At 41.9% G+C, this 20,471-nt stretch overlaps 2 protein-coding genes across 2 annotated transcripts in view; both read left to right on the top strand.

Moving 5' to 3' along the window:
• Positions 1-20,471, top strand: part of unm_hu7910 (un-named hu7910) — a 59,581-nt gene that overhangs the window by 22,470 nt on the left and 16,640 nt on the right. Inside the window, exons 4-12 of the mRNA XM_053342787.1 lie at positions 12,373-12,426; positions 13,310-13,426; positions 15,858-15,893; positions 17,821-17,865; positions 18,866-18,898; positions 19,013-19,045; positions 19,479-19,514; positions 19,852-19,899; positions 20,441-20,465. Coding sequence (XP_053198762.1) covers positions 12,373-12,426; positions 13,310-13,426; positions 15,858-15,893; positions 17,821-17,865; positions 18,866-18,898; positions 19,013-19,045; positions 19,479-19,514; positions 19,852-19,899; positions 20,441-20,465 — 427 coding nt within the window. The remainder of the gene's footprint in view (positions 1-12,372; positions 12,427-13,309; positions 13,427-15,857; positions 15,894-17,820; positions 17,866-18,865; positions 18,899-19,012; positions 19,046-19,478; positions 19,515-19,851; positions 19,900-20,440; positions 20,466-20,471) is intronic.
• On the top strand, positions 5,289-6,944 carry LOC128382118 (uncharacterized abhydrolase domain-containing protein DDB_G0269086-like). The gene has a single exon (XM_053342102.1). The coding sequence runs from the start codon at positions 5,302-5,304 to the stop codon at positions 6,778-6,780; it is 1,479 nt and encodes a 492-aa protein (XP_053198077.1). The 5' UTR covers positions 5,289-5,301; the 3' UTR covers positions 6,781-6,944.

Here is a 20,471-nt window from a genome sequence, read left to right as displayed (position 1 = left end):
CTGTCCTTCCTTCCTTCCTTCCTTCCTTCCTTCCTTTCTTCCTTCCTTCCATCTGTCCTTCCTTCCTTCCTTCCTACCTTCCTTCCTTTCTTCTTTGCATCTGTCCTTCCTTCCTTCCATCTGTCCTTCCTTACTTCCATCTGTCCTTCCTTCCTTAAAATATTTAATATCTATCATTCTTTTGTGGTTACACCATTTGACATTTTCAGGAGCATTCAGTCTTACTTTTGGTTAAAAAATGGTTCAAATGTCATTTAAATGATATAAAACCAACAAAAATACTAAATGTACATTTTAACAAACCTGATGCTGCTTTTAAAAGGTTCTTCTTGTCACTGACCCATATATTAGAAATGTGATGATCAGTCTTCTTTGATCTCCGTGCTGTTCTTCTTTATCTCCGCTCGTAGCTCTAACTCTGTAAAGGTTTGTTCTTTGTATTCTTTCTTACTCATAATGTGTTGAGCACATTCATGTTTGATATGTGATTGTAACTCAGCAGGTCAGCGGTCGCTTGTTTATCCTTCATGAATCCGTTCAGATTGTGGATATTAAAATTCTGGAGTTGTGAGTTACAGCATCTGTTATTCAGCTGTTTTTACTGAAGCACTTCCTGTTCACTTCCTGTTCACTTCCTGTTCAGACACACTGGAAATCCTCCTCCACTGCTTGCAGAGAGAGTCAAAAAAAAGAATGACAATGGATTGAAACAGAAATACTTTTAAATGATGGAAAAGGTTTTAAAACGTCCATAAAAAGTCAAATATATAGTTTTCTTCTCTGCTGTCCATCTGTTAGCAGATATAGAAGAAAGTAGAAATGAGGAAGAAGGAAGGGAGGGAGGGAGGGAGGGAGGAAGGAAGGAAAGGAGGGAGGAAGGAAGGAAAAGAGGGAGGAAGGAAAGAAGGGAGGGAGGGAAGGAAGGTAGGTGGGAGGGAGTAAAGGAAGGAAGGAATGAAGGAAGGTAGGTGGGAGGGAGGGAGGGAGGGAAGGAAAGAAAGAAGGAGGGAGGAAGGAAGGTAGATGGGAGGGAAGGAAGGAAAGAAGGAGGAAGGGACAGAGGAAGAAGGAAGGGAGGAAGAAGAAAGGAAGGGAGAGTGGAAAGAAGGAAGGAACCCATATGGGTTCCCTGCCCTGCTCACTGTCCCGTCTGTTTCTAAACCTCATAGAGGACAAGAAAGAGTCCAAGAAGAAAGCCGGTAAAGGTAAAGGTACGGTCTCCTTCTGCTCCTGCACCACTTCCTGTTTCCTGTTTGCTCCAAAGTAAAAGCTTTAACACCGCTGAGGTTCAATTAAGGCTGCTCAGTTAACCTTCCTGTCGTCCTCCCGGGTCAAATTGACCCCGTCTCTTTTGACTCTTCCTTCTGTCCTTCCCTCCCTCCCTTCCTTCCTTCCTTCCTTCCTCCCTCCCTTCCTTCCTTCCTTCCTTCTGTCCTTCCCTCCCTCCCTTCCTTCCTTCCTTCTTTCTTTCCTCCGTCCTTCCTTCTTCCTTCCTCCCTCCTTTCCTTCCTTTCTTCCTGCCTCCCTCCTTTCCTTCCTCCCTCCCTCCCTCCCTCCCTTCCTTCCTTCCTTCCTTCCTCCCTCCCTCCCTCCCTCCCTTCCTTCCTTCCTTTCCTCTTTTCCTTTCTCCCTCCCTCCTACCTTCCTTCCTTCCTTCCTTCCTCCCTCCTCCCTTCCTTCCTTCCTTCTTTCTTTCCTCTGTCCTTCCCTCCTGTCCTTCCCTCCTGTCCTTCCTTCTTCCTTCCTCCCTCCCTCCCTCCTTTCCTTCCTTCCTCCCTCCCTCCTTCCTTCCTTCCTTCCTCCCTCCTTCCCTTCCTTCCTTGACTCTAGGACAACAGGAGGGTTAAGCAGCAGATAAAAGGCTGCAGCATGTTTCTAAAGTTTAAAAAAAATCATTTTAATAATCGTGATTTCAATTTTGACCCAAAAAATCGTGATTATGATTTTTTCCCTAATCGAGCAGCCCTAGTTTCAAGTGACAGGAAGCAAAAATAAATGAGACGATGAACTAAACGTCACAACTGATGAGTTTGTTTTGAACCGTCCTAGAAGACGAGACGGTAGAGGCTCCTCTTCCTGAGATGAAATTCACAAAAGGTACAAAAGGAGTTCAGATCTTTCCGTGTTTTTGAGTTTGTGTGATTTCCTGTCTGTTACCCATACTTCCTGTTCAGATGACCTCGTAATGACCTCGTATCTGTTGATGTGATTGGAAAGTAGGCGGCATGATCTCACCATCTGACTGAGTTTAACCTTCCCAATACCGTTTTTACCGTTTGAATTTTTGTGAATCCGACACATATGGCGCTTTTCCACTACACAGTTCCAGCACTACTCGGCTCGACTCGGCTCGGTTCCAGGAACGACCTTTTCCATTACAAAGAAGTACCTACTCAACGTGGGCGGGGTCGTCATAGCAACACTGCGTTAAACTGCCGTGACTTTGTTTTATATGCGACACAAACACATAAACACAAAACTGGACACTAACCCCTCAGTACAGAGCCGAGCAGTTCCCGAAGGACTTCTATTGGAGCTTTTCCACTACACAGTTCCAGCACTACTCAACTTGACTCGACTCGACGTCCTGCGTCTCCACTAGGGATAGTACCTGGTACCTGCTACTTTTTTAGTATCTGCTCTGCTGAGGTTCCAAGCGAGCCGATACTAAATGTGACGTCACAGACTGCCGGCCGCTGATTGGTCAGAAGAGTTGTCGCTGGAAGAGTCATGAGCCGTCCCACACAAGAGTCAAACCCGCCATTTTTAAATACCAGCAACAGCGTTACAGCAATTCGGTTTCTCTTCTCTTCTCTTGCTTTGTGTGTGACAGAAAGCTTCATACAGCAGCAAGTACACCATCGCCTCCATGTCCTCCATTATTTATGTGTTTGTAAAACGAAGTCACGGCAGTTTAACCCAGCGTTGCTATGACGACCTCACCCACGTTGATTAGGTACTTCTTTGTAATGGAAAAGGTCGTTCCTGGAACCGAGTGGAGTCGAGCCGAGTAGTGCTGGAACTGTGTAGTGGAAAAGCGCCAATAGAAGTCCTTGGGGAACTGCTCGGCTCTGTACTGAGGGGTTAAAGTCGAGTTCACAACGTTTTTTCACCGACTAAGACAGAAGGGGGAGGGGCTCAGTGTGTGGAGAGGGGGGGGGGGCTTGTTGTGCCACCCAGATTTGCTTCCCTCCGTGCAGTTTTCCCCAGACATTCGTTCCTCTTCCACACGAAAACAGCATTTCAATCAGGTTATGTCAAATTACGCGATATTCCACGTTAACACTAAATTCCGTGTTAATCATAGGGCCCTAAGCTCAGATCTTTCCGTGTTTGAGTTTGTGTGATTTACTGTCTGTAACTTTTAGAGTTTACATCAACCGATACTTCCTGTTGAAATGACCTCGTAGCTATCTGTTGATGTGATTAGAAAGTAGGCGGCATGATCTCACCATCTGACTGAGCTTAACCTTCCCCGTCTGTTAGTGTCATCAGACCTGCTGTGATGTGTTGGTTAAACTCTCTGTAGAGATGAAAGTGAGCTGACAGTCTGTTTGTTGGTCTCTGTGTCAGACGAGGCAGCGGAGGAGACGGCTGCTAGAAAGAACGCCACCCGAGGTACAAAAAGCTGCTGTCTGCATGTCTGGAACGGACCGGTTGGGTTTCTGTGGTCTGGTCTGGCTTTGGTTTGAGTGTTTTAAAAAAGTCCAGTGTACTCTTCAATGCTTTTTAATGAGAAAATAGAGAAAACAAACAGTAATAATCTGTTTGTTTGACATTATAAACTAGTGGATGATTTGACGATACATATCATGAAACAACACAAATATGTCATCTGTCTAATTTTTGCATTTGCAGTGATTTTTACATTTATGTGATGAATTAAGTCATTTAATTTGTCAGGAATGGCAAAAACAGGCGTTCTCTAGCAGGTAACCCTAACCCTATTTTGCCCATTAACCTTTTCCCTAAATGTTAAGTCTCATTTAAAATTACATAAAGCATGATAGAGGGTTTTTATCGATATTGACCAACCCTATTAACCCCAATGACCCTGATCCAAGTGTTGCTGGAGCCTTTTTTAGACTTTTTTTCCCTCCATGCACCTTAGAAGCAGGTGAAGTTGTGCCAGAAACCTCCACCCCTATTAACTAGTAATGAATTAATTAGTTGATTTCATGTGTAAGTGAATCAGTTAGTCAGTCAACCTTTAAAATGTGCAGAGACCCTCTCGGGTGATGTTGCACTATTAATAAACTTTGAGTTCAGGTTGAAGTTTACTGATGAAATTAAAAGGGTAGAGCAATTTCTTTGTGGATGAAGTATCACAGAGCTTTAGACATGTAGAAAGAGGACAGAGGGAAATTAGAGAAACTGGACTGAAATAAAACAAACAAGCAGAGTTTTTGTTGAATTGAGAGTTGAGAACTGGTCGCTGTGTTTGTTTTCTAGTGATGTTTTTAATAGTTTTTGGACGACAATAGAGGTCTATGGCACTGTTAGTAGATCGGTTCATTGTTAAGAGATTGATTGAGATGTTTGAAATCAGAAAAGCAAATAGATATCTATCTATATCAGGCATGTCAAACTTCATTCCAACCAAGCAGGAGCACACATGCACACCAATCAGCTGACTGAAGAGTGAGTTCAGCTGAGCCTGGTGTGCTCCTGCTTGGTTGGAATGAAAACCTACAGCCACATGGCCCTTTGTGGAATGAGTTTGACATGCCTGATCTATATAGAAACCTTAAACTGTAAGTGTTGTTAGTTTGCTGATGATACACCGATTTACATTGTACCATTTATAAAGCTTTCATAGCATTCAGATCATCAGAGCTCGTGTCTGTGATGGGTTTTTAATAGTTTTAGGGCAACAACAGAGGAATAAGATGTATCAGACTTTGATACAAACACAATACTTGTTAGCAGATCAGTTAATTGTTGGTTTGGGTCCAAATATGAAGTAAAATATATAAAATTGCTCGACCTTTAAACCATTTATTCAAGATTCTGCAAGATGCTGATAATGTTTGGCTTCAATGCAACAACTAAACTAAGACTGGTGTTTTTTGGTGTAATATTATTATACTAGATTATACTAGCAGCTACAGAGTGATGATGTCATGCTCTGACAGTGATGCCTGCATTCGTAACACCGCCTTGGTTGCCGTGAGTTACCACATTAACAGCTCGGTGTGGATGAATCGGTACGCTAACGGTAAAGTCTCGTCTTCACCTCAAACCTCAGACCGTCCCGTCCGAGGAGTCACGCTGCGCTCCGCTCTGCAAGAAGAGCTGAGGATGATCCACGAAAAGATGGAGGCCAAGAGGATCGCTCGCATCGCCCTGGCCGAGATCAGAGCCTTCCTCGCCGAGGAGGAGGAGGGGAAGGAGGCGGCCTGGGCGCTGAAGATGAAGACGCTGGAGGCGGCCCAGGAGCAACTGAAGGAAAAGACTGAGAGGGTGGAGAAAGAGAAAGAAGAGAAGGAGAAGTTGGAGAAGGAGAAAGAGGAGAAGGAGAAAATGGAAAAAGAGAAGGCAGAGATGGAGAGGGAGAAGGCAGAGAAGGCGGAGAAGGAGAGGATTGAAAAAGAGAAGGCAGAAAAGGAAAAGAGGCAAAGAGAGATGGCTGAGAAGGAAAAGGTGGAGAGGGAAGCTAAAGAGAAAGCAGAGAAAGAAAAACAAGATATGGAGAGACTGGCCAAAGAAGAGAGGGAACAACTGGAGCGAGAGATAGCGGAGAAGGATAAGATGGAGAGAGAGCGTCTGGCCAGGGAACGAGAGAGGGAAGCCAAGGAGAAGGAGGAGAGGGAACGACTGGAGAAAGAGAGACTTGAAAAGGAAAGAATAGCAAAAGAGGAGAGGATGGAAAGAGAGAAGGCGGAGAAGGAACGATTGGAGAGGGAGAGGCTCGAGAAAGAAAGGATCGCCAAAGAGAAGGCGGAGAAAGAGAGACTGGAGAGGGAACGCATTGCTAAGGAAAAAGAGCGAATCGCCCGAGAGAAGGAACGACAAGAACAAGAACGGATCGCCAGAGAGAAGGCAGAAAAAGAAAGGCTGGAGAAAGAAAGGATCGCCAAAGAAAAGGAAAGACTTGAAAAAGAAAGGATCGCCAAAGAGAAGGAAAGACTTGAAAAAGAAAGGATCGCCAAAGAAAAGGAAAGACTTGAAAAAGAAAGGATCGCCAAAGAAAAGGCGGAGAAGGAAAGACTGGAGAGGGAACGCATCGCTAGGGAAAGAGAAAGACTTGCAAGGGAAAAGGAAAGGATGGAGAGAGAGAGGGCTGAAAAGGAGAGACAAGAAAAAGAGAGAATCGCCAAGGAGAAGGCGAGGATGGAGAGAGAACGCATCGCCAGAGAGAATGCACGAATCGCTCAGGAAAAAGAGAGATTAGAGAAAGAGAGAGCGGAAAAGGAAAGAGCGGCGAGAGAACAGAGGGAAAGGATGGAGAGGGAACGATTGGCGAAAGAAAGAGAGAGAATGGCTCGGGAGAAAGAGAGGATCGAACGAGAGAAAGCGGCGGCGAGAGAGAAGGAGCTTCTGGAGAGGCAGAGAGTCGCCCGAGAGAAAGCCCTCCGAGAAAAGATGGAGGCCGAGCGGCTGGCGAGGGAACGCAACGCCGCCGCCGCCAACGCCAAGAGACCCGAACACCCGGAGAGGAAAACCAACACGACGCTACCGAGACCTCCGACGGCAGCAGAGGAGAAAACACGGAACGGTGGAGTGAGAGCTCAGGAAGTCAGGAGAGAGAAGAGCTCACCGGCAGACGGAAAGAAGTAGCAACGTTATCGCACAGGAAGATGCGATCGGATTCATGGTGCTCGGACTCAACGCCGGCAAATTACGTGTGAAATGTTCAAACTGTGATTTTTGGAGCAGCTGGATCCTTCATCTAACAACGAGAACAGGAACAGGAAGTGTAGAGCTGCAACCAGTGTAGACGATAAACGGGAAGTTAGCTGGCTAAGTGTTTTTTTATAGTTCAGTTTCCGTTTGGATTCGATTTAGAAGAAAAAATGTCAAAATGGAAAAAGGCTCCAACACAGTGTCTCACCCACTGTTCATTTTATTAAATTACTGATACGATACGATACAATACGACAAGATTCACTACAATACAATACGATATGGTACAATGTGGTATGTACGGTACGATAAGGTACGATACGTTAGGATTCTATATGATACGATACAATACGATTCTATATCGTACTATATGGTACAATACAATATGATACAGTACGGTACAGTATGATACGATATGGTATGGTACGATTCGATTACGATGTAATACAATTCAATAAGATTCTATATGATACAATAAGGTACGATTCAATTACGTTACAATACGATATGGAATTGTACGATACAATACAGTGCAATTCTATATCATACGTAAGGTACAATACGTTACGATACGGTACAATATGGTATGGTACGGTTCGATTACGATACAATACGATATGATACAGTACGAGTCGATAAGATTCTATATGATACAATAAGGTACGGTACGATTCGATTAAGATACGGTACAATGCGATATGGAATTGTACGATACAGTGCAATTCTATATCATACGATATGTTAGGATTCTATATCGTACGATACGATACAATACGATTCTATATGATATGATAAGGTACAATACAATACAGTACAGTACAGTATGATACGATATGGTATGGTACGATTCGATTGCGATACAATACGATATAGTACGATACGATACAATGCAATTCTATATCGTACGATATGATACAATGTGGTATGTACGGTACGATAAGGTACGATACGTTAGGATTCTATACGATACGATACAATACGATTCTATATGATACAGTACGGTACAGTATGATACGATATGGTATGGTACGATTCGATTGCGATACAATACGATATAGTACGATACGATACAATACAGTGCAATTCTATATCATACGATACAATACGATATGGTACAATGTGGTATGGTATGGTACGATACAGTGCAATTCTATATCGTACAATACGATATGATACCATATGATACAATACGATACAATACAGTTACAGTACGATACGATATGATGCGATATACTTTATAGGGCCCAACCGATACTGGATTTTTGGGGCTGATGCCGATACCGATGTTAGGGAATAAAAAAACATATATAAATATCGTTATATTAGCCAAGAATCTTTATTTATTAAGAATATAAACATTTTCGTCCCCAAATATTGTACCAAACATTTGTAATGGGGGCAGCGATGTTTTACAGTTTAAGAATGAACAGAAACTGAAAATTACATCAATGCTCTGAAACACTAAATTTCACTGGGAATTAAACATGAAGCTGTTAAACTTGAATTAGGAAAAAGGATTAAATATATATATGTGATGTTGCCTATATATAGCTTATATCGGTCGAGCTGTAGTCCATCAACAAAGTATTTCTTATAATTCATGAACAGTTTTGAGTCATTTTATAAGAAAAAAATGTCAAAATGTAAAAAAAGCTCAGAGCAGGTAACTTTATATAAATCCAGTTTCATTGATCACATGAAGGAGCGATCACACTGGACCAGAGCTCTGCCTTTACTCTGCAGACTAACCCTAACCCTTTATCTGACCTGAGCTTAGATGCAAGAACAGCTCATGTAAATGGCATCGCTAATGTAGCTACACTATTTATTAAACATTAATTAGACAGTTAATCGCTTTCATTAATAAATAATCATTTTAGTTGTTTATTAAGCAAACATACCGAACTTCTGCTTGTTCAGGCTTCTCACATGTGACGATTTCTTTTGTCTTTCATGACAGTAAACTTGACATTTTGAGCAGTTGCTTGAATAAAATGAGACTGTTGAAGACTTCACCTTTTTAACTACTTTCAGACATTTTATAGATAAAGAACTTTGGCGACACATGATAAAAATAAGAGTTAGTTACAGCCCTGGCTTCCTGTTATTAACTCTTATCCTAGTGTTCTGATTTTCTGGTGATGCAGTGACTTTATTGGACATGTTTAGTTTTTCGCACTTAAAGTAACGGTGTAAAAAATGTGAAGTAAATATTGAAATACTGCCTCTGCTGTTTCATATCATGTGGAAATATAGTTTAAAGTTCTTTGGTGGATTTTATGGAGAATAACTCAAAAGCAAATCGACTCCATCTTCCTGCCTCATTATACCAGCTGTCTCATTATGACCTTATGAACTCATTATGTTACTTTATTAAATGTAATGTGATAGTTTCAACCATTTACTGGAGGAAAAGTCTCAGCTTGTTCTCTGTGCTGCTGAGAATATGAAGGATGTTAATGTGATCATCTGCAGTATGATACAGTATAAAAGTTAATAAGTTAGGAGACTCTTCCAGATCCAGTGGGAAAAGAGCAGGCGGGGAGTTCCTGTCCTCTGAAATGAAGCCAACCAGGAAGTAACTTAGAGCTGCATTCTATCAAAAGGCCACCAGGGGGCGACCGTCTCTATACAAGTCAATGGAGAATTCACCAACTTCTCACTTGATTTCTAACCTCAGTAAACGTTTTCAAAACGTGTTTATGGTCTCAATCGCTAGTTTAAAGCCTTCTTCAATGCAGTATGATGTTCATTTGGGACATTTTGGCCTCCCTGATTTTATATGTGACGATAAAGCAGGGTATGCATTAGGGCGTGGCTACGTCCTGATTGACAGGTTGATTGACCAATGTCCTCGAGATCCAGCCCTCGTAACCATAGCAACCTCCCCGCTCCGCCCATGGCTCCGCCTCATGCCCATATAAGTAGAATCCGTGTTTTTATTTTTCCCAGCATGCACCTGAAATTTTCAAGATGGCGCTGCCTAGATCCGAAACTATTGGCTTCCGAGCAGCAGTCCACAAACCAATGGGTGACGTCACGGATGTTACGTCCATTTCTTTTATACAGTCTGTGGAAAAGAGTCGCACTGTCATTTTTATTTTTATGAGGTTATTTCTAACTTAATGCTCTTTAGGAAACAGCTCATCCTCCACTATCTCAACACTCTGACTCTGATTGTTTGCTTGTAACTGTAATTTATCTTTTGATTTTATGTTGGTTTAGTTTAACTCAGAGCAGAAGTTAGTAGTCTGTGATGTAGTGTGTGTATCTGGGATGAATAATGCTGAATGTGTAGAGCACATGTTTTTGCTGCAGGGCAGAAACTCCAAATGTTTCTCTTACTTTCAAACAGCAGCAGTTTAAAAAAAACACTCAACAGCTTGTTGTGCTTTAAATGCTGGTCCTCCATCCTTCCTTCCTTCTTTCCGTCCTTCCTCCCTCCTTTCCTTCCTCCCTTCCTTCCTCCCTTCCTTCCTCCCTCCTTTCCTTCCTTCCTTCCTTCCTCCGTCCTTCCTTCCTTTCCTTTCCTTTCCTCCCTTCCTTCCTCCCTCCTTTCCTTCCTTCCCTCCTTCCTCCCTCCCTCCTACCTTCCTTCCTTCCTTCCTCCCTCCTTTCCTTCCTTTTTCCTCCCTTCCTTCCTCCCTCCTTTCCTTCCTTCTTCCTTCCTTCCTTCCTTCTTTCCTTCCTTCTTCCTCCCTTCCGTCCTTCCTTCCTTTCCTTCCTCCCTCCCTTCCTTCCTCCCTTCTTTCCTTCCTTCTTCCTCCCTTCCTTCCTCCCTCCTTTCCTTCCTCCCTCCCTCCTTTCCTTCTTCCTCCCTTCCTTCCTTCCCAGACAGCAGAACATCCAGAGATAGATGATTAGAATAAAGTTTACAAAGTTTAGGTTTATTTTTTTGCTTCTTGTAGTTTTTTCCTCTGTTAGTTTGCGTTTTCTTTGCTTTTCCTTCAAAATGTGACAAAAAAAAAACATCTTTTAATGAATAAACATTGGTGTTCAGAGACGGAGGCGTGTTTCTCTTCCTTCTTGGTTTAATCTCCTCCAGCAGCCGTGTTGTTTAAAACCTTTTTAAAGTAACGAGCTTCACATCCGTCTTCCTCCTCCTCGCTCCTATCTCACTGCAGCACAGCTTCCTCTTCTGATCGCTCCAACACTCTCACTTCCTTCCCCCAGAAACACGATCCGGACCTCCTCACCACTCAAACACCGCTCTGATGGGTCTGTGTATTATGATGAAGGCGCTGTGACACTTAACTGAAAACCGACTCAGTTATACATCAACTGTCTCTCTTGTTGTCTTGATTTAACCCTCCTGCTGTCCTCGAGTCAAGGAAGGGAGGAAGAAGGAAGGAAGGGAGGAAGAAGGAAGGAATGGATAAAGAAGGAAGTAAAGGAGGAAGGAAGGGAGGAAAGGAAGAGGGAATGGAAGGAAAGATGGAAGGAAGGAAGGAAGGGGGGAAGGAAGGAAGAAGGAAGGAAAGGAGGGAGGGAGGGAGGAAGGAAAGGAGGGAGGAAGAGGGAAGGAAAGGAGGAAGAAATAAGGAAGGAAAGGAGGATGGAATGGATAAAGAAGGGAGAAAGAAGGAAGGAAAGGAGGAAGGAATGGATAAAGAAGGAAAGAAAGGAGGGAGGAAGAAGGAAAGAAAGGAGGAAGGAAGAAGGAAAGAAAGGAGGGGAGAAGAAAGAAGGAAAGGAGGAAGGAAAGGAGGGAGGAAGAAGGAGGAAGGAAAGGAGAAAGGAGGAAGGGAGGAAGAAAGAAGGGAGGAAAGAAGGGAGGGAAGGAAAGAGTGACATAAAGAAGAAGGAGGGGAAGAAAGAGAATACAGGAAGGAAAGATGGAAGGAAGGAAGAAAGGGAGCAAGGACAGATGGAAGGAAGGAAGAAAGGGAGCAAGGACAGATGGAAGGAAGGAAGGAAGGGAGGGAAGACAAATGGAAGGAAGGGAGGAAGGAAGAGAGGAAGAAGGCAACTGGGTCGGATTATAGATCACATAATCCAGTGATGGTTTTTTCAGTATGTGTTGTTCAAACCTTTATTTAGTAGGTTTGGGAAACTTTTGATCCTAAAAGAAAATCAGGATTATTGTCATGGCAACAGAAAGTGGATTCAGGGTTGATGTCAGGAGCAACATATAATAAAACTTTAACATTGAAAAGAAAAAGAGCCACACATTGATTTAGCTTCTGTTGCTCTTTGTATTTTAATCATTATAAACTGATAGACTGATGAATTGGCCAGTATTGGTTTATATGATAGAGCCCATTCTGTCATCTCACATCAATTTTAATAAACAGTAAAGGGAATATTTTCACATATAACATCCTGACAGCTAAAGCATCATCTGTCCCTTTAAATATATATATGTATGGTCCTTAAAGGTGTCCAAAAACCAAACCAAGGTGTCATATTATCTCCCTGAAACTCCAGAACAGCTGATGAACTGATGAAGCTCCATGTTAATGAAGTATGAGGTGGATGTATGTGTGTCATTGTGTCTGACTGTTGAACCTTTAACCAATGAAACAGGACTGAAACAGGCAGAGAGACCAGCTGTGGGAGACTCACCTGAGGAGAGGACAGGTGAGGACACACACACACACACACACACACTGACCTGATACCTGATACCTGATACGACCAGCCAGCAGGTGTTTCCCCTCGTTCCCACCTGTGAATCTGGTCCTGAGGGAGTGTCAGCCTCACCCGATCACCTGATCACCTGACCTGCTGAATGTGACACTGATCCGCTCCACTTTGCTTCACACCCAGTCTGACACTGAGACAATCTACTGGTGGGAAAACCCCAGTCTCTCTCTGTTAGATCAGTATGTAGAGCAAGGTGCTAACATTAACAGGTCTGATTCCCAAAAGGTCGATCCTAATAGAAAGGGTTCTCTCTCTTCTGATGGGCATTTTTTTTACATTTTACAGACAGAATAATTCATCTATTACCTATTAAAGAACTTTTTCTTTAATTAACTATTAAAAATATTAAGAGATGAATTAGCTCGTTGCAGCCTGAGGTCACAAGACTGTTTCCTAAACCTTGAGTCTTCTATATACTGCTGTAATATAATGGATAAGTTCTGCTCCTCTTATCATTGGACAACCTTTCTTAATGTGCTTCCAATGTAAGTGATGCAGAGTAAAATCCACAGTCCTCCTTTCATACAAGCAGCTGTTTCCTTCAGCCGTCTGAGACTCTAAAAAGACTGTAAAAGCACATAGACTCAAAGGACTGGGTCTCATCACTTCCATTGTAAGTGCATTATGAAGGGATCTGCTAATGGTCAGTATGAACAGGAGGAATCATTACAGCAAGAAAAACACACTTCATGTTACTTTGGACAGACTTTAAAAACTGTGAACTTTTCCTTTTAAGCCCAATGAATTGAAATCCATTCTGTTTTTCAATCCTATATTTATATCATGATTTATTCTCTCCATCCTCCAACTTTTTAAGTTTTAGAAACCAGTGAACATGCGTCTCAGTCGACCAATCAGCAGGCTGCAGAGCCTCATGAGGCGGAGCCAGTGGAGGATTCAGCCCCAGAGAGTCCAACCGAGGAGGCTGCATCAGGTGGGACGCAGCGTATGAACAGTAGGAAATGAAGAGATTAGATATATCAACGGGATAACCGGTTATACATTAGACTCAGTTATACATTGACTGTCTCTCTTGTTGTCTTGATTTAACCCTCCTGTTGTCCTCGAGTCAAGGAAGGGAGGAAGAAGGAAGGAAAGGAGGAAGGAATGGATAAAGGAGGAACGAAGGAAAGGAGGAAGGAATGGATAAAGAAGGAAGGAAAGGAGGGAGGAAGGAAGGAAAGGAGGGAGGGAGGAAAGAATGGAAGGAGGGAGGAAGGAACGGAGAAAGAAGGAAGGAAAGGAGGAAGGAGGGAGGGAGGGAAGACAGATGGAAGGAAGGAAGGAAGAAAGGGAGCAAGGACAGATGGAAGGAAGGAAGGGAAGACAGATGGAAGGAAGGAAGGAACAGTAGGCAATGAAGATATTAGATTCATCACCAAGTATAATCAACGGGATAACCGAAAACTTTGTTCTCTCCTGAGGAAGTCCAAGAGTTCATAAAACTCAGCTTCTGGGTTTGAGTTGCTCATATATCTGAAGTTAATCCAGTAAATTAGACTTTTTTCCTTTGTGGTCCTTCACTCTGTCAGAATAAACTGTCAGTCAACGTTTTTTCTTCCTCGTCTATTTTAAAAACCAAAACCCAGAGAAAACAAGGAGACTTCAGCAGCAACAGGAAATAAGTATTCTTATGAAACACAATACTCCTAACTTTTTAATTTCTAATCGGAATAACATTATTGTTGCAGATTGCTGAATTGTTTTAGAGAGTGAACTCCCATCTTCCCAAAAAGTTAAGACGAAATCAAAGAGATGGAGCTCTTTCTATCTTTCTCTTAGTATTCGTATTCATTCAGTTAAAACACTTTATAATTTGATGCTCATTAAAAAGCGTTTCCTCTCTTTGATGAAACATAAGAACAGAAACAGTGTTTTATATTTAAAGTCATGTGAGCTGCTGTTAACGTTTGAATACTAAATTCTGCTTTTTCTTTGCTTATTATACTTCAGATTATTTTCTTCTCTATTATCACACGATATGGCCAAAGGTATGTGGACAATGACCAGATGTGGACGGTGTCTGTTGAAGGAAATCTTACTGTTGCATTATGCAACAGTATTAGAGACAGTGGTGTTCTTCCTGCTGCTCCATAAAGAAATGGTTTTCCCAGTTTGTTGTGGAAGAAGCTGAGCGGCCTGCACAGAGCTCTGACCTCAACTGTGTCAAATACTTTTGGGATGAACTGGAACACTGACTGCAGGCCGGGCAGATAGACTACCGGTACATATAAAGATATATTAATATTATATAAAGATTGAACTATCATGGTACTTTGCATTGGAGCCAGTTTTCTAGTCAACGCCATCTTTCCATTTGGAGCCTTTGGATTAAAACGATAGACTGTATAAAGATATATAATATAAAGAGGAAACTAGTGCAGTGTGAAATCATGCATTGGTACTGGTTTGAAGCCCATAGTTGGCGCCATCTTTTCCATTTGGAGCCAGGACCTTCCAAATAAGGAGAATGGAGTGCTTCCTTTCACGCTCTGGAAACACGCCCTGCCATCTTGGAAAGAAGCTAATGGTTTCTTACTGAGAAAACCGAGCTGTGCACACTCTAGCTATCATTGTGCTAACAGGGCAGGTATTGAATTCAAACAACATCAAACTTTGTGAAATGTTGCATCACAGCAGATAAATACCATAGACTTTATTAAAGATGGAGCTACTGCATAGTGATATCACACAATGGTACTTTGTATTGGAGCTGGTTTCTAGTCAGCGCCATCTTTTCCATTTGGAGCCAGGACCTTTGGATTAAAACCATAGACTGTATAAAGATATATAATATAAAGAGGGAACTAGTGCAGTGTGAAATCATGCATTGGTTTGAAGCTCAGAGTTGCAGCTTCTAGTTGGCGCCATCTTTTCCATTTGGAGCCAGGACCTTTGGATTAATACCATAAGTCTGTATAGAAAGATGGAAGTAGCGCAGTATGAAATCATGCATTGATGCTTTGGTATTGGAGCTGGTTTGAAGCCCAGAGTTGCAGCTCATGGTTGGCGCCATCTTTTCCATTTGGAGCCAGGTCCTTCCAATTAAAGAAAAGCCTTCAAACTTGAAACTCCTAAAGTCTAAAAACATCATTTGAGCCAACTGTCAGTCAACACTCATACAGCAGACATCTAAACCACTACAAGTCTTCAAACCAATCATTTCCACTCTTATAAGATTCGGGTGTCCACATTCTTTTGGCCATATTGTATTATTTATTTTATAACAGCTTTTTTTTTTACCAGCAGCTGTATTAATGCTGAACTTGCAGCTTTCGGTATCTGAATGCTCTCATTAACTGCTGTCAGCTGATGTGATGGAGGTAACATTATGGCTCCTGTGTGTCTGTCTGTGTGTCTGCCAGTCTCTGGATCTCACGATGTGGAGTCTGAAATCCAAGGTTGGTGCTTCCTTCCCTCACTGTGGCTCAGAAGCTGCTGCATGTCGTCACCTCGTTGTTGGTGGTGTGTGTGTGTGTGTGTGTGTGTGTGTGATGCTGTTTGTGTGTGTGTGTGTGAAGCTGCATTCAAGCTGCTTTGAATGTGATGTTATACTTCACACCTCTCCATTCATTGGTAAATCTGTGTTCACATTTGTCCAGGGCTGCAACTAACAATTATTTTCATTATTGATAAAACTGCTAGTTATTTTTTTTTATCAATTCATCGGCATATTCTATCTTAAAGCGATGGTTCGGCGTAATTTCAACCTAGCATCATAATGCACCATGACATCTATCTAATCAGCGCCTCACCCTTTTTTTTTCATTTGGTTGCAAATTGGTGGAGTTAGAGCCATCAGACGAATGTCTTAGTACAGGCGCTAACAGGACCAACAGTGTATCTGGTAAGCTAGTAGCTAGCAGTGAAGAAGGAGCAAGAATCGAGAGTACAGCAGAAGACATCAACAACATGGCAGAGTTTGAAGTTACTATCGAACATGAAGACTTGCTCCTTCTTCACTACTACGAGTCTCTTCCGGCAACAGATGTCCTCTGTGCGGGATCTCGCATGACCACACGGGATTTCAGTGATCACGCGAGATTTCAACAATGTTTCCAGCTTTAGCAGTAGCAGCAGAGTAAAAGCCATCAGGTAAGTGTTAATTTTAATAAACTCCTGGTGTACTTATAAACTTTCCAATGCATGGATTTATGAGTAAATATCTTTTTTATACTACTGTAGAAGTTTGATAACAGTCCAGGCATCCTTAGTGGAGTCATTTACCAGATACACTGGTGGTCCCGTTAGCATCAGGTGGTCCCGTTAGCGCCTGGTGGTCACGTTAGCGCCTGGTGGTACCGTTAGCGCCTGGTGGTACCGTTAGCGCCTGGTGGTACCGTTAGCGCCTGGTGGTCACGTTAGCGCCTGTACTTTACTTATTTATGGTAGTGTGAAATTAATTAATGCAAAAATAATGGTGATAATCGATACTGAAATTAAAAGGTAGTCGCAGCCTGAAATGTCTGTTTTCTGTGTTTTATGTTGCATATAATACTTTTCATAACTGTAATCAATAACCTAAATCAGAAATTCAAAGATAGAAAACAATATTTGATCAGTAAAACACATAAAGGTCAATAATAGTTTAGATTTATTGATTTTATTGATTTTAACTGGGAAACTCTTTAACTACACTTAGTAGACAGCAGTCCTGTTGCCGTGGCAACCACAGCATCACCTGCATTCGTGTGTGTGTCCCCTTGTCGCTCAAAGCTTAAAACGTCACCTGATCTTCTTCCTCATCGTCATCATCATCATCATCGTCACCTTCCACCTGCTCCTACACGTCCTGTTAATCTGCTGCTGCACCGTCAGCATCGTGTGTGTGTGTGTGTGTGTGTGTGTGTGTGTGTGTGTGTGTTTAAACGTGTGTGTGTGTATGTATGTGTGTGTGTGTGTGTGTGTGTTTAAACGTATATGTGTGTGTGTGTGTTTAAACGTATATGTGTGTGTGTGTGTGTGTGTTTAAACGTGTGTGTGTGTGTGTGTTTAAACGTGTGTGTGTGTGTGTGTGTGTTTAAACGTGTGTGTGTGTTTAAACGTGTGTGTGTGTGTTTAAACGTGTGTGTGTGTGTGTGTGTGTTTAAACGTCTGTGTGTGTGTGTGTTTAAACGTGTGTGTGTGTGTGTGTGTGTTTAAACGTGTGTGTGTGTGTTTAAACGTGTGTGTGTGTGTGTTTAAACGTGTGTGTGTGTGTGTGTTTAAACGTGTGTGTGTGTGTGTGTGTGTGTGTGTGTTTAAACGTGTGTGTGTGTGTGTTTAAACGTGTGTGTGTGTGTGTGTGTGTGTGTGTGTTTAAACGTGTGTGTTTTAATGTGTCTCCAGCTGCTGTCCCGCTGCCTCCGCTGGTGGAAGACGACTTTGTTCCCGGTCAGTCAAACACAAACGTTTATCTTATTTCTATTATTTAAAGGAATTTGTTTTAATGATTCAAAAATAAGCATGCACCTGAAATTTTCAAGATGGCGCTGCCTAGATTAGAAACTATTGGCTTCCGAGCAGCAGTCCACAAACCAATGGGTGACGTCACTGATGTTACGTCTGTTTCTTTTATACAGTCTGTGGTTAGAAGGTGGGAAACACACAATGTGAAATCACTGTAGATGTTAATACTCAAAGAAAGAGTTTAACTTAGATTACTTTATCCTTGCTTTATAAAGGTAACCCTATTCCTATTTATTCTACCCTTAAAGGTTCAATTTGTATAATATGTAGGGCTGGGAATCAGAACTTAATACGTTTAAAGACCGTGTAAAGTGAATTCAGACATTTTCTTCTAAACACATTAAATAGGTCATAAATGTATTTCTAAAAAAGGTGTAAAAAGCATTTCAACCATTTAGATTTGAATTGTGGAGCTAGGCTATTAGCATAAATCCGCCCCTGCTGCTGTAGAGGTATAAATACATTCAGCACACACTACTACTACTACAGTCTACAGTTAGCCAGTTAGCTGAGTTAGCTGCTGAGCTAGCCGCCGAATTAGCTGCCGAGCTAGCTGCTGAGCTAGCCGCTAAGTTAGCCACTGAGTTAGCAGTCGAGGTTAGCAACAGAAAGCTCTCAGACGTAGCGTCCATGTTTCTGGTAGAGGTGGTGACTTTGATTGACAGGTGACACTTGGTAGGGGGCGGGGCTTCAGTGTTTGGGAGCAGAGAAAGAGGCTGATTTTTACACAACTTTGAAGCCTAATTTCATATATTTGGGGATTTTTTTAATCATTCAAATTTGGCAGGGTGGTTAACAACACACTTTTCTGTGGTATGTCAAACTCAGTGGTGAAGTCATGGTGAATGTGAGTTAGCGCTCTTAGCTGTTCTTCTGCTGCTGATTCCTGTGTGTTTACTATCTTGTTGATGAATCTGTTTTCTAGATGATCCTCGAGGAGACAGCAGTCATCCTTACGGTCAGACACATTCCTCTCTCTCATGTTTCTACTGTCTGTTACTGAGTGTTCATGTTTCTCTGGATGATTTCACTCCTGCTGGGGTTAATAGTTTTTTTAATTCTCTTTTTTCAGAAAAAGAAGCTGACACCATCGACACAAGTGGAGGTGAGATATTAAACATGAGGATGAGATGAGGTTTATTAGGCTGCAGTAGTGAGAGTTACGCTGGTTTTAGGGTTTTAACGTACAATTATTTCCACTATTGATTAATCTAGCTGTTATTTTGTGGTCTAATCATTGTCAGCAAATGGTGAAAAATGGCCGTGATGGGTTCCTGGAGTCACAGCTGATGTCTTTTGTTCAGCCAGCAGCACAAAACAGAACCATATTTAGCTTTTTATTGTTAATAAAACAGAAAATAAATGTGAATTTTTGCTTTAAAATTTACTCAAATATCAAAATTATTGCAGGTTAAATTCTGTTAACTGTTGTTTTAATGACATCAGAAGTTTCTGCTATGATTTAGTTCATGTTGAAGTGTTTTTATGAACATCAGCAGTAAAACACTGAACCGTTGATGTTTTCTGTGTTGTTGCAGCTTTAGTGGAGGAGTCACCGCCTCAGGAGAGTGAAGGTCAGTTTCACTCAGTCTGGTTTATATTTGAGGCTTTTAAGTTCAGTTGTTATGTTTGGTTATTTAATGTGTTTTAGTTTGTTAACCCTTCCATACTGTTCAGGGTTTCATTTGAGAGAAAAAAAACACTTTAAAAACTTTAAGATGACTTATCCTCATAGAAATAAGAGTCAGTGATAAGTAATAGTTGGTAAGATGATGAATCCATAAATCAGTTAAACTAGATTTACAACTTCTGTTGTATTTCAGCATTAATCAGCTGTGAGTCTGACATCACTCAGCAATCATTCATCTTTTTATTATAATGTGTTTTCTTTCTTCTCTGTTTGTTTTTTAGTGGAGTCTGAAAAATATGTGACAAGTTCCAAAGTTACACAGGAAGCAGGTAAAGTTTAATATTCCTCATCTGAATGTTTCTGCTCATGTAAGATAAGAAGAACTTTATTCATCTTTTAGAGGAGGAGTTGAATGACACATTGAATTTATTTATCATGTGGTTTGATGAGCCTTCTTCCTCCCTTCCTTCCTTTCCTTCTTTCCTTTCCTTCCTTTCCTTTCTTACTCCCTACCTCCCTCCTTCCTTCTTCCTCCCTTCCTTCCTTTCCTTTCTCACTCCGTACCTCCCGCCTTCCTTCTTTCCTTCCTTTCCTTCTTTCCTTCTTTCCTTCTTCCTCCCTTCCTCCTTTCTTCCTTCTTTCCGTCTTCCTTCCTTCCTTCCTTCCTTCCTTCCTTCCTTCTTTCCTTCCTTTCTTCCTTCCTTCCTTCCTTCTTTCCTTCCTTTCCTTTCTCACTCCCTTCCTTCTTTCTTTCCTCCCTCCCTCCTACCTTCCTTCCTTCTTTCCTTCCTTTCCTTTCTCCTTCCTTCCTTCCTTCCTTCTTTCCTTCCTTCTCCTCAATGAAGTGATGTGTTTTTAATCTCCTGTCAGACTCAGTGAGAGAAGCAGAGAAACAGTCTGA

Source organism: Scomber japonicus, chromosome 21, assembly GCF_027409825.1.
Source record: "Scomber japonicus isolate fScoJap1 chromosome 21, fScoJap1.pri, whole genome shotgun sequence".
Lineage (NCBI taxonomy): Eukaryota > Metazoa > Chordata > Actinopteri > Scombriformes > Scombridae > Scomber > Scomber japonicus.
This window is presented reverse-complemented; position numbering and strand designations above follow the sequence as displayed.